The sequence below is a fragment of the Sorghum bicolor genome, chromosome 4, assembly GCF_000003195.3.
Source record: "Sorghum bicolor cultivar BTx623 chromosome 4, Sorghum_bicolor_NCBIv3, whole genome shotgun sequence".
Lineage (NCBI taxonomy): Eukaryota > Viridiplantae > Streptophyta > Magnoliopsida > Poales > Poaceae > Sorghum > Sorghum bicolor.
In genome coordinates this window covers 50,061,801-50,076,730 of record NC_012873.2, presented here as the reverse complement: position 1 = coordinate 50,076,730, position 14,930 = coordinate 50,061,801, and the positions used below count along the sequence as shown (strand labels likewise).

At 36.3% G+C, this 14,930-nt stretch overlaps 1 protein-coding gene across 1 annotated transcript; it reads right to left on the bottom strand.

The window, feature by feature from the left end:
• Positions 5,365 to 7,524, bottom strand: LOC110434306. Its single transcript, XM_021458150.1, has 8 exons — positions 7,379 to 7,524; positions 6,862 to 7,279; positions 6,532 to 6,601; positions 6,381 to 6,451; positions 6,211 to 6,268; positions 5,988 to 6,082; positions 5,713 to 5,788; positions 5,365 to 5,605 (listed from the first exon to the last, which is right to left on the bottom strand). Exons 2-7 carry the CDS (start codon positions 6,909 to 6,911, stop codon positions 5,713 to 5,715), a joined length of 420 nt encoding a protein of 139 aa, XP_021313825.1. The 5' UTR covers positions 6,912 to 7,279; positions 7,379 to 7,524; the 3' UTR covers positions 5,365 to 5,605.

Genomic DNA, 14,930 nt, shown 5'->3' with positions numbered 1-14,930 from the left:
TTCATGTAGTAAAAAGGCCGTAGTTCAGCAATAAGCAGAAAACTGTAATCAGGTGCGCGGAGGTCATAGTTTTTGGAAATCTTTGAAGCAAAAGTGTCCTTCAACTTGCTGTTACCTGTAATTGAAAGCATTATAATTTTGTTGATAAATGTAAAGAGGGTTGTATATTATGGAAAGTGTGGATGTAATACAAACCTTTATAGGTACTTGCCGATGATATAACAGGGAGTATTGTTAGAGGATCGATGATTATATCTGAAGTTTCTGACCCATATTGTGCATTTATGTAAGGTTTTTTAAAGTGGAACAAATAACAAAAGGAATAATTAATTATGAATGGCATAATAAATTTTCAATTACCTGAAATCCATGGTATCTGGCAGCATTCATGTTCTTTAGACCATGGAAGTATCTCTAGTTGGAAGTAGTTTGTATGTAGCAGTGGGTGTGCTGCGAGGACAGCTTCTTGCACATGTGCATTGTCTAATTGGATAATAAAATTGGGTGGTATGTGTATGATGTCTGATGGATCAATGGGTATGATCAAAGCATACGCAATGTGCTCTCTAATCTGCTGTGAGGTTAGACTGTATGCATCATGTTCTTTGTTCAGTCTACCAATGACAGCAAATTGTAGATTTTGGCCTGAAATAAATTAGGGAAAATATTTTTGTTATAAAAAAAACACTTTTGGTTTATGTATGAATGGAATTTTTTCCATACATGACTAAATTAGCTTACAACTAAAAATAAGTTGGGCAAAAAATTTTTTTTAATGTAGTACCTTGACTGCTTGTTGCTGGTTGCATTGCGTCGTTTGAAGTGAGTGCTGTATATAATATATTATTTAGATGAAATAACAATTTGAAGGAAATAATAAAAAAACTTGATTAGGCGGAGACCAAACGAGGTGTGTCGGTGGATTTGTACTTACTATGGTTGCAGAATCGGGGAATTGATTGAAGGAGCCCTATGTGCGGCCTGTAAAGTGGATCCACTGGTTCAATTTCGTCGCTGGTTTCGTAGTGTGAATCTGTTGCTGATTTCTGTACATAGGTAAGCCAAAAAATTAGGGTTGTAATAGGTAGGAGAGGATGAAGATGTAGGAAGACAGGATTCTTACCGTGCGAGATAATCGGGGTTACGGCAATACGCGGCGAGCACAACGTGGTCGCAAATGAATGCCTTAGCCGCAGATGGAGATCCGTGCGTGGAGGTTAGGCGTCAGGAAATTGGAGAACAACGTCAACGGAAATTAGAGAACCACGATGAAAGAGGAAAGGGGAAGACTCAGGAGGAAGAAAGACTATGTTAAGTGATCTGTGATTCAGTAGGTAGTTGTTGGGCCTTTTTTGTCGTTTTGCTTCATCTGTGTTGGGGTATATGGGCCATTGGTTATATTCGGTGGGCCTTTCCTGTATTTATTTTTTAGAAAAGATGTATTTATTTTGGATGGTTTTCTTTTTTGATGTGTTTCTATTGATTTAGTATTTTGGAATATGGTGTTAAAGGTAGATAAAGTCGCAGGTTGTTAGACGGTCTCCATATATTATAACAACTTATAATTTTTTATTTACATATGAAGAACTTATGTTGTAACTGTAAATATGAGCAGATAGATGTTACACATCACGGGGTTGTTAAGTAAGTAAATAACTGGTTTTTGGATTAAACATGGAAGTCTTAGTATAATTTAGCATCTTTAAGTCAGTAGATTTGATTGGGAGCATAGTACAGTAAATATTACACTGGAAAAGACTGGCGTAAAAAAAATAGCAGCTGATAGCTTTAGTATCTTGCTGTTGCCGTGACTGAAGCATCGATTGTAGCGGTGGTTATTGCAGTAATAATTGAAGTTGATGGCGTGGTCAGGAGACAAATCTGTGCATGAAGAAAGAAAATTATTGAGTGAATATCTAAGCGGTCTAAATGTTAGTCTAATTTTATTATTGCACTAATAGTGAGTAGTAGCTATTTAAAAATAGTGGAATAAAAAAAAGGATAAGAGATAAGGAAAATAAAGCATGATTGGGTGAATAGTTTGAGCAAGTTTTTTCATGTTAAATATATTTTTTTGGATAATGTTAGTACTTACAACTGCGTATATAAACTGTTTATATACCTGATTGATTGGAATCCTTGGAGTTTATGTGGAAGGTGAAAGAAGAATCTTTGCCTCAATCTTGACGGAGTGATACATGTTCTGTACACATTCACATTTAACTGTATATTGTCATATTTTATGGATTGTACATTTATAAATATAAGGGTAAACTGTGGTTCAAACATAAGGATATAGTTCTCAAAGAAGAATTATGTTGTGCTCACCTTGGTTTCTTTGAACTTAGTGTAGGCAGAAACGATGTCGCCACAGTGTTGGCCTAGAGGTTTTATAAGTTGCTCCATGGAAGCATTTAGGTCTAGTAGACCTTCAATATTGACGTGGCTAATAAGCTGATGATGACTTTGAACAATCGCATGGGAGATTGAGTGAGTGAGTTGTTGAGCATCTTCAGCACAGGTCTGTAATTCATTAATTTCAGCATTGTATCTGTTTATTTCACATACCATCTGATTCAGTGTTTCATAATTGTCGTCGACAATGGTATATCCAAGAACATTTGTTGTATGTTTTAAGAGATCATATATAGCATTTGCCTCTGCTTCATATAGATTCATACTTTTGGGCGCATTATATGAGTGAGCATAATTTGGACCCCAAATAGATGTCTGAAAATATCCACCTGGTGTGTAGTTTGTGGTAATAGTTGGTTGTGCCTGATAAATATGCGAAAATACAGCATTGAGGACTGCCTTCAGATTAGTAGTGTATGTAGCTGGTACAGGTCCATGTTTCGGTGAAAGAAAAAATGATGAGTAAATAATTATATAGATATTAAATGGAACATAAATTAGCACTTGAAACGTGATATTACCTGGATAGCTGAAGGAATATCTATGAATCTGTTTAGTTCAATACGTGGAACGTAATTTTGTAAGGAAAGGCCTATGATATTGTCAATTGTCTCTAGGTCTTGTCCTGCATATTTTATTCGGTATCTTAAGCGGTGATCTAATTCCTTAACCTGTATTCTTGTGTTGTTGTCTGCTATCTGTTGAAGGTCTCCAATACAGCTGTAGACATTGTAGACATTCAATAACAGTTCATCGTATAAAAGATGCACGACATCACAGACTGATAAGCAAGCTTGTCTGCATTTGCTGAAGCTGTTATACTTGTCATAATAAAACTGATGTAGTTCATGAATCATGAGGTAGCTAAAATCTGGTGGTGGTATGGGCCTCTGAAGTCTGGGGGTACCTATATACATAGAGAGATTATAAGAGAAAGGTTAATAAAGTGCTTAAATGTACTGTGTAAAAGTCTTTATGTTTTATGATACCAAGTTTATTACGTAAAGTTATAATGACTTTGTTTTTTGAGCTTTACCATCATTGTAGTAGGCACGTGGTTGAATCAGAGGCATATTTTTGTGTCCATGCAAGATGGGATTTTGATCCAAAGTATCTATGATGATAATCGATTTTGCTGCTGCTTCGTCTGCAAGATAGAATAATTTAAATATGTAACGAAATAAAAATAGCGGTATCTATAAAATTGGCAAGGGAAATACTATATTTAATATCCCAGTTAATTTTAAAAATGTGTGAGTAGTGAAAATCTTTAAAATATTTACCAAATGGGTCACGTGGTACCATCCATGGTAATTTAGTAGTTTCATATTCGGGACACCATGGTAAGACATCGATGTTGAATCTTGCAGTGCAAAGAACTCGCAAAGAAAGAAGATGTTTTTGGCTGCTAGCTGTTCTCAGAGTAATGATAAAATATGGCGCTACGTATCTAATATTTTGCATATAGAAATGTGGACTGAGATACTGGATGATGTCTTCAGTGATTTCAGACACTGTCGCTGGACGTGTTTGCCTCTGTCGCATTCTGCCAACAACTGTAAGATGGCTTTGAAAATTTTCATACAAGATATTAGAACATGCAAATGTTGTTATATTTATGTTATATGTTTAGAATATATAAATTTTAATAACATGGCGATAGTTAAAATCTCAAATGCTATTTGCTTACTTTGAGTAGGCATTCTGGAAGCTCTATTCTTGCCGTTGGTTTTGTTATATCCTTAGGTGCCTGCATATGTTAAATTATAAATGAATAAATAATCTGCAAATAAGGGAAAATATTTATGATAGGGATCTAAGGGTTAATCAAAGTAGAAACAGAGTAATGTAAAACAATGCGGTGGCATGGAGATAGGGCGGAAATCTGTTTCAGTTATCCCTGGTGCTTGCCGTATTGTGATGTTTACAAAGAGTGTCATCTGAAATCCGGTGAGGATTAAAGAGTTGGATGGTAGTAATGGTGACAATATGCGGGAATAATCGTAAGAAATCAGTATACGCGAAGATGGAGTAGCAGTCAATAATGGTGTAGGCCAGTGGGGATGATATACGTACGGTGATAGGAAGCTCGAGAATGCGTAGAGCGCCTAGCGCGGCGGCGGGGACGACGTCGGCGGCGGACGGCGTGTGTCGAGATAAGCGAGAAGGGCGAAGACAATTCTAGAGTGACGGCGCAGCGGTGAGACGCGAGATTGGGGAATCGTGGTTAGAATGCATTTTTTTTTTATGCTAGGTTTGTCTGTGGGCTAAGATGTTGGGCTTCTTTTTTTTTATTCAGAAAATAAGCTTGGCTTATTTTTTTAATAGAGGCTGTATGTAAGTGGGCTGAAAAATCTTGAAGAGTATTTTTTTTATGCTTAAAATAGTTTTGGATTATTTTGTTAAGATGGGCTGAAATGTCAGTGGGCTGAAAAGAGTTTATTAGTATAATTTGTTTTGCTATGCTAATCTCTTAGATTTGAGCATAATTTGTTTATTTATATACATGAACTGGACAATAGTTCATTTCTGAAAAATTTCTATAAAATATATGTTATAGGTTTGTTTTTTTTTGTAAATATAGCGTATAAAAAAATGTGTTGTATGGTTTTTGGTCGAAAAAAAATATTTTCTTGCGTGTACGGTAGTTTATTTATGAAAACTTTTCAGGGATTGACGCAATAAGATAACGGTTGTTTTTTTTTCAGCGTAGTAGATGAAAAACAAAATGTACCATTTTTTCTTTTTTTTGGTATAGGTTATGAAAAGTAGCAATATAAATAAAAAATAAGGGTCATTACACAAATACTTTATTTTTGGGTGCAGGGATGAACATAGTAATACTAAGTAGTGTACCTGATATAGGCGAAATCCCGTTACCTAGTGTACGCCATTAATATAAAGTGTAATTATAATTAACCGCTGAGCAACACACATTGTTTTTGGGCGTATCCACATACACATAATTGTTGGCTGAATAATGTACATAAGGTCGTCCACACATAATATTTTTTAGCGGTCTCAACAACTGTTTAACAAACTAATAGTGATAATTCAGCAAATAGCACAACAAATATTTCACAAACATAACTTTTAAAGCGTTTGTGTGTGAGCATAAACGACGAGCGACATGCTATAACTCGTACAATACTGCAAAAGGAAGAGCCACACGTCTCCAGTGTTATGAGACCTACAATAAAATATTAAAAAGAATTATTGAGAAGTGTATATATATTCTGTTTTAATTTAATTCTGAAAATTACACTATCTATATAGGTGTCAATCTATTCGAATTACCTATTCTGTGGGTTCTGGTGCTGTAGATTTCCGGCTAGAAGACCTCCCCTGCTTGATAGATTCATCAGTTTTATGCCTGTTTTTTTTTACAATAGATCATAAAACAACAAAATGAGGTCAATGTCGACATGAAGGTTTTCACAGATTATCATGTGAATAGATTTATCATTTTTATGTTTTGTTTATTGTTCCTAATAAATCATAAAAATAGTTGGAGCAATTTTAATATTGGCATGCAAACATTTCTGGGTTAACATATAAAAAATTGTACTTACTTCTTGGCTTTATGCTCTAATGGCAAATGAGATTGTTGGTTCAGGCAGTTGTAAGGAAGATCATCGGACTGGAGGTTTTCAGCAGCAACCATATCCTAGAAGATAAATGGTAATTAAATAGAAATGGTAGAACTTTCATAGCCAATAGATGTTAATTTGATATTAGCACTCACAATTGATCAAATATAAAGATAAAGTGAACAATATATAGTTCATGACATACCTTATCTGTGTTTGGAGCTGATGTACTGTGTCTAGACTGCTTAATGACACTAGGGAAACTATTTTTAAAGCATAGATATGAACAGTAAAAGTTAAGTAAACAATTAGGACTTATTCACTGTTAATAAAAAATACAAGCACTAATGTTGGTAATGTTGTGGAAATACTTACTCCTGAAGGACATCTGTGGATAATATTTCAGTAGTGCTTGTAGTGGCATTCATAGATGATTGTGCTTGTTCCTGTAATTTGACTCTACTTTAAATGTGCATTTAGTCTTATAGAATGCAGTTAAGGATAGAGTAAGATTTAATTATCATACCTTGTTTATGTTAACATCATGTGGAAATAAAGCTCGTTGAACCGGTGTCTTTTCTTTATCCATACTAATACTATGACATTCGGTGATTTGTAGAAAAATTAGTGAGTATATAATAAGTATAAATGAAACTCTATGATTTCTTTATATAGATAGCAACGGTGAGGAACTTTACCTGGGTGTTTCAGTTGGTTTAGGTGTTGCATCAGGTGTAGCATTTGGTACAGATAACAAGAAACATTGTTAACCGAAGAGTACGAGCAAAATAGGTACATAAAGAAATACAAGAGTAAATGAGCATGTAATATGCAAAGTTAAATGTAATATATGTACCAAAGAAGCTTCGTTGCTAATGATATCTGGTATAGGAGTTGCTGGCTCATATTGGGTGCTAGATTTTATTGTTTGCATATTGTCCATCATAGCAGGTACAATTGTCGAAGTATTAGGAGATGGCTCAATAAGCAATTGTTGTTTTGCTTTATGGGCTTGTTGTTGATGATCTATTATGACTGATTTGACAACATAAGTTCTGTCTTCCATTTGTCCAAATGAGTCATCTGATAAACCAATACTGAAAGTGTATTTTTTTGAGATCACATCTGTTAGGAAACGCGGGAAACCAGATTCTTTCCTGAGTTGATTAAGCACTGCAGTTACATTTCGATGAATAATGTTACGTGCTGGGTCATCATATGCAAAAAATTGTGCTTCAGCTGTATCATCTGCAGCATTAAATGAGAACTTGTACCTGTCGACATTAGACATGTTCTAAATTTAACAAAAAATGTTAAAAAAAACTTTTGGTATAATTAAGGTTGCATCTGCTATAAGTAAAGAGAGATCTTACAGTGTCTTGCTTTCTGAACATTTGCATGGTCCACACCAAAATGTTGATGTTTCTTCCTTTGGAGCTTTTTTGCATTTTGCACACCCAATATACCACCATTTCTTTTCTGGAGGAATTGATGTGATTGTCACAGTGCATTTACAACCTTGTTCCTACATAAATTTGAAGAAAATATATATTCAGAGTTTTCATTTTTTAAATCTTTATGTATCTTTTTTTATTAGGATTTATGGACTAATTCGATATTATTTGGTCTGAGTTTTTTGTTGTTCTATACTTTTTTTATTTTGTAGTGTATAAGATAATCAAAAATATTCATAAAGAATACTGCCGGTGACTAAGAATGTAAAAATATATTAAAAAGCACAAACGATGATAACTTACTGGGAACTCAAATGGATCCAAATCATTAAGTTCGCTTAACTTTTTGTGTTCTAATATAATTGGGAGTACTGGTTCCTGTAAACTGGGATCTGGTGGAGGTGCCTGATATATTGGCACAGGCTTCTTCTGCAGGCTGTTTATTTGGAAGATAAAGCAGACAGATGGTATTATGAGTTTGCGAGTCATAAGTAAAACATTTATATAATCAACTAATCTGAGGAAAAAACTTATAGTTTACCTCTTGTAAAAAGCCTGTGCCTCTTTGATGTCTGGGTTAAAATACCAGCGACAACCATTTCCTCCACTTACCTGAGTTTTGCCTGTTTTGGTCAAATAAGAGCAAAAGTTTATACAGTGGAATATTAGGTATATAGGGTAAATATAGTAACGTGTGAAGAATATGTGAACATACGGTCCATGGTTTTTGGTAAACAACCAACAAAGAGAACGACAATAGAATGAACTGGTTCTGAGGTTGATGTATCAGGTAACTTGAAACTTGTTGCATGTTCAGCCCAAAGCGTAATTTTAAGTTCCTCGTCACTGCAATATAATAGGATCTAATAGATGATAATGCAGTTGAATAGGCCATATTACTTTTTTTTGTGTGTGTGTATGTTGTGTTTTCAATGTTCTTTCTTTTTTCTTTCTTTCTCTTTGTCTCACACAATAGATATAATTTTTTGTGTGTATGTCTTACCTCAGGTTTTTTATGAGAATCTCTCTCATTGGAACCACCTTTTCTTTATTCCTGATGCGCTGATGCACCACATTTTCAACTGAAGTGATGATGCCTAATATATCTGCATATATAAAATAAACAAAAACTAACTGTCAATTTGTGTGCTGCTATGGTTTTGGGTAACATGAGTTGTAGTAATAAATTAAGGATTTTTTTTAAACATACCAATGTATTTTGTTGATGATGGATAGACAAGATTTATCTGCGAGTAAGGAGTGATGGTGTAGACATACCGTGGGAAACCATTCGGCGGATTTTTGACCACACTTATATTGGTGAAAGATGTAAACTCAATCATCAACTCCTTATCAAAAGGAACATATGTCTGCTTGGATGTCTTCACATAGAATTTTGTGATGTGGTATGTGCTGTCAACCTCAAGCAAAGATCCTTTGGTCTGAACATCTCTCTCTATAATATGACCATAAATGGAATTTCCCTACATAATACAGATACTACATAAATGTGCTTATAACATAGGAAAATGTATGGTACAAAAATTTGGAAATGTAGTTGCATTGTAACATACTTATAATTTTGAGTGTGTATTTTGATTGTCAATATTTGTTTGAGAAAAACATTGAAATTTACCTTTTCATCTGCAAGCACAAGACCTATGTAGCGGATTGGACCACCAGGTTCTTACCATCATAGCTCCATTTCCTCATCACACGCACACAAACTGCGTCTGCTGTTGGTCCATGTGTGAGGTCTGAGAGGTACAGCTTGCGCGGTTTAGATTTTTGCATTGTGTGTATCTGCATAATAGTGAATATAGATAAGTTGCATTACTATGAAATCTGGCATTACAAATAGAATATAATTACCAACTATATTACAGCAAAACTTACAAACAATAGAGAAAAGTATAAACTTAAAACATGATATATAAATTGGCATGCAGAAACCAACATACGGATCATTACATCGGCAAACACTGTAGTGGCATTCTAGAATCCATCACAAATAAAATGTATGTATAGATAGTCAAAATACTGACCATTTCTACTCAGCAGATAAGGTGATATATGGTATTAAATAGTCTGCACAGAAGCAAATGAGGCAAAGACTTCACGATATACAACATTCCTTGTTTCATCTGTGCAGTTGCCTTTCTCATCCTCAATGATAATTTTGAGACCTTTCTTTGATGTAACACGGGAAATCGCAACATATAATTGGCCATGTGAGAAAACAGGTCTTTTTAGATAGACACCTACATAGGAAAGGGTTTGTCCCTGACTTTTGTTGATTGTCATCGCATAGCATACTTTGATTGGAAATTGGCGCCTTTCAAGTATGAATGGATACTTATTGCATTTCAATGTTAAAGTAATGCGAGGTATCAAAACATCATGACCTGCATGACTGCCTGTCATTAATCTTGCCTCCACAACTCTGTCACCTAAATGTGTAACAATAAGCCTGCTGCCATTGCAAAGCCCTTCTGTTTGATTGAGATTGCGTAGAAGCATAATAGGAACGCCTATTTTTAGACGTATGATATGCTGCGGAAAATTGTTCCCATTTAAAGAGTTCAAAAATTCAACAGGGTACAATAACTCATAAGATACATGACCACCTCCAGATTTAGATATAGTGTCACAGCTTAAATATTCTTTGCAATTGCCCGGCACTAAAGAAACAATATGATCGTTAACCATTTCTGATGATTCATTTGTGGGTGTAAGAATAGCTCGGGCTTTGAGGTATAGTTCACTTCTATAATTGTTCAAGAAATTCGGGTAAGTTGCTTGAACTATAGCAGACATTTTATCTTCAGCATCCATAAGAAGCAAATCTGACGGTATCTTAATCCATGAAGGTTCAGTTTCTCCTTCTCTAGCTACACAAGGTACTTTGCCTTCACCAATATCTAATATCCACTTGCTAAATTCAGCAAGCTGCTCACTCACAATAGGGTCAGTTTGGGATGATGTTAAACGCATATTCTGCGTTAACTCAAGTACTTTAACAGTTGACCAAAGAGGTGAATTGAATATAGCAGAGCTAATAATTTGGGCCTTTGTGCCGCCCTCAATAACAGGCAATATTTGTCTGACGTCGCCACCTAGAACAACAACCTTTCCACCAAACGGAATAGAGGAAGCATCAGGAAAATGAGCAGATTGAATGTCCCGAAGACTTCTATCTAAAGCTTCAAAGGCTCGACGATTAGTCATTAGAGCTTCATCCCATATTATCAACGATGTTGCCTCAATGAGTTCAGACAACATGGTTCCTCTACCTATACCACACACAGAACTATCATCGAGATCACATGGAATGTTGAATCTTGAGTGTGCTGTACGGCCTCCAGGTAATAACAATGATGCAACACCGGAAGAAGCAACAGTAAGTACTATCTTTCGTTGGGACCGAAGATGTGTAACTATGCAATTCCATAGATAGGTCTTTCCTGTCCCTCCATATCCAGATACGAAATAAAATCCTAATTGATTATTGAGGACTGTATTTACTATGGTTTTGAAAGCTCTAAACTGATCTGAATTTAATGAAGATAAAAGCATATCTTCACTGAGCTGTTCATGAAAAGAGTATGACATTTCTTCTAGAATAAGTCGATTGAGTGATGGACAAGGATTAGGTGTGGTTCTCCGTGGAAGGTTGAATTCACGAATGTTCCGGCCATTATTAGAGAATAGTGTTGTCAGTTCATCTAACACACCATCTCTCAAATCTTCATCAGACATATGGTAGGATCTATTGCCAACTATGTCCCTCATTTGATACTGGATATCATCAGCTAGCATTCTCCAAACTTTCTCAAAGAATGTATATTCATCACCAACCTCACAAAAAAGAATCATGGTAACAAAAAGCTTACGCAGATGCATTGATGTGGCCCAAGAAGCAGCTTCATTGAAGGCCTCATACCATTCATGATCATCACCGATAAGTCCACGTGATCTACAGGCTTCTTTAAATGTGGAATACTGTACGCCATTATGATACTGAAGATTCTTAAAACTAAGTGATCCCTTCACTGTTAATAAGAGCATTCTAAGGTAATACCTTTCCCCAGCAGAGGGATGGACATAATGCAAACGACCTATTTTTGGACGTCTATCTCTGCGATGTTCCCATGATCTTGATTGAGGTTCCCATTTCCATTTAGTAGGGAACTGAGGATATGTCAATTCTCTAGCACTGTTATGTATTTGATTAGCTGTGAACCATTCAGTAAGCATAGTTTTCCTAAGGAACTCTTGTTCTAGTATACTTTTCATCTTGGCTCTGGCACTATAGGTTATAAAATTATCATCTGGCAAATGAACCGGCATTCTCTCAACAGCAGGGTAGTGTCTATGTATATCATAGCCAAATATGCGCCAACACGCATCTTGTTCACAAATATACCTACAGTCAAGATACTCTTTGATTTCATTGACAGTCTGAGTTTCATTATCAAAAGGTGTAGCTTCTCCGTTTCTGACTCTCTGAAGATAAACTTTGCTACAATCAGCACCTTTTGTGACATACTTGAAAAGGTACTTAACAAAAATTGTCTTGTTACACCATTCTACATTGATATGTGCTTGGTATTTTTTTTAGCAACTTCAGATTATGTGGCACGATCCATCTATTATCAAGGCGATGACCTCCTTTTTCAATATATAGCTCATTTGAACGGCGCCTATATACAGCAAAACCATCCTGATCTACAGATGTTTCTTCTTGATATGGTTTAGGAAAGAACTTTGAACATTTTCCTTCTTTCATGCAAGGGCATACTTTATTCAGTCTACGCATGGACCATGGACCATATGTTCAGCCACGAGAGCATATCCTAATGGATCAGTAGCAGGATCAGGTATCTCAGCATTGATGAAAGAATCAATAAGAGACGGACTCGGTTCTGATGTGTCAATCTTAGTCCACATGATAATATGTGCATGAGGTAATCCACGTTTTTGGAATTCCACAGTATGAAGAACTGCAGTGGCAAAGGAAAATACTGGTGTCAACCTAGAGGACCTCTAATCTATATAGTTTTGTAGGCATAAGAATTAGATAAGACCTAAAACCTATTAAATGACAATAGTAACACACCTGCTGTACATGGACCGAAAATGGCACCATGACGTAGGTCGTGTAAAAGTTCTTCAAGCTTCATGTGAAATACTCTCACAACTATATCTCCTCTATCAGTTGAGCGTTGACCTGCCTCCATTATTCCTTCAGATATCTCAGGCCATTTAGGATTGCATGTGAAGGTCACAAAAAAATCTGGGGGTCCATATTCCCTACATATAGCTATCGCATCATGATAGTTTTGCAGCATGTAACGACGACCACCAGTAAAAGATGCAGGGAGGACAGTCATTTTGCCCATTTCATTGCCTTCTATGCAGCCACGATTCACTGCATCAGTGATACCTTGGATGCTTTCCATTCTTATATCTTTCTGATGCTCAAGGATATAAAAAAGTCTATTCTCATCAATACAGGCCCTAGCATCAACCTTGATTTGGCTAGACAAAGCACCGTAATTGAGATATGGATTTGGTTGATTATGCTTGTAATGCAACATATACCGGAAATAATCCTGCATTGTAACTCTATTGCGTGTGTTGTTCCTGGTAGGCTGCATACCTTCATATGATACACCAACTTGAAATCCTCGTTCACCAAACGGAAATAACAAAGGATATTGGAGTGGCATAAAGGCAGGATGAAGAGCGGATATCTGCTTAAGCTCACTGGAGTGACTCTGTATGATTATATCTCGTTGGTATGTGTCAACTGTGAAATCACCAACAACAAGCATGGCAAGATGATCTATAGTAGGAAGGCTATACTGTGGTGAATCTCCTTCTCGAGGCCCTATAATTCTGATAACAAACTCTTCATCACCATATTGTTGCAGCCTGTCTCTTGCAATTCTAAACTGCCTTGCAAAAGGATTGTGTTCATCTAGCATGGATATAAGAGACTGTATAATAGAAGTATCTAAACCTCCATGAGATGTTTCTGTTTGGTCTACTGCCTGCATCCTGTTTCTGATCTCATTAGCTGTATCATAGACATACAGCTGTATAAATTTTGGAGGTGTACCTTGTAATGGCAGCAAAGACCCTATTCGGTGATGTACCTGACCACTAACTTTAAACACAGGAGGGCCACGGCCATCATTCATTGAACGATCTATGTTTGCTCCCATCGAAGTGAAAGCAAATAGACAATTATATTGCCGTATATTTTTCATAAATCTATTGCACCTTCCATCGCCATTAAACCTTGCCAGTGAAGCTAACGGCTCTGGGCGTGGTCGGAATGGTGGTATGACAATTTTACCACCTTTACAACAACTGTTGTATATTGGTTGGCCTGACCGCCGCACTGAACCTTGCTTAACACCCTCCCGCAGCCAAAAAATAGCTTGGCAATAAGGACAACGATACTGTGGTGGACCGTAATATGATCTTCCTGGATGCGACGCTACAATTGTTGAGGTCATCTATTTTAGTAAAATATCTAAAGAATTGTGAACAGAGAGGAATTTATAGTATAGGTTTGAAGCAGCCTAGGGCATCTATTTTAGTAGAATATCTAACGAAATATGAACAGGGACGAATCTATAGTCTATGTTTGGAGCAGCTTATTTTCTGAGGTTATGTAGGCACTAAATCTTTTAAAGTAAACGAACCTTTTAGTGCATCTACATAAGCCTCATCAAATTGGCCGCAGGTACGAACTGTATCGTGGATGCTAGTCATCCCTAATTGAAGACATAAAATGTGAGAGAAGGCATGTGGAGGCAAAAACGAAGTTATCTCTAACATGAATATATGTTAATATTCATTTTTTGTAACCACTAAATCACTGATTTAACCTGCACGAGCAAGAGAACGTTGATGAAGTCTTCTCCTTCGCTTACGACACGCTTCAGTAGCTTCAGGATTTGAAACAAGATGACGGTCATGTGTGTTTATGCCAACAGAGGCGTCGTGCAATGGCAAGGTAAAAGGTGGCAGATTTGGCATTATAAGAGTCGACATATTCACTGAAAAAAAACCGATGTCCATGGGTCGTAATCATAATACGAAGCAGGACCTAAAATATAGATAGCTCATTACCTGTAGAATTGGAAGCTACGGAGTGCAGATTAGCTCCTGTGGGCAAAGGTTGTGGAAAAATAGGATATGGAGATAACAAGGAATGATAGTTCTCTGTATATATTATTGGATTAAAAAGGACCAGAATGGAAGTCAACGAAATTTGAATCCTAAATAATCTAAGTGAAAAGTAAGAATGGAGGAGATCATACGAGATGTAGCGGGCAAAGAATAGGCAGCTGATGCAGCGTCGAACACCGACGCTCTATCACGTGCTGTGACGACACGCAGTCATAAGAAGTAATGACACAAAGCAAGAATAGCAGATTTTTGAAAATGCAGAAGA

Coding starts and splice junctions, on each gene's coding strand:
- LOC110434306 (XM_021458150.1), bottom strand. CDS start 6,911: ATGAGCCAGCAACTCCTATACCAGATATCATTAGCAACGAAGCTTCTT. Junction 6,602..6,861: donor TTAGCAACGAAGCTTCTTTG/GTACATATATTA, acceptor CGAATGTCATAG/TATTAGTATGGATAAAGAAA. Junction 6,083..6,210: donor CAGCTCCAAACACAGATAAG/GTATGTCATGAA, acceptor TTTATCTTCTAG/GATATGGTTGCTGCTGAAAA.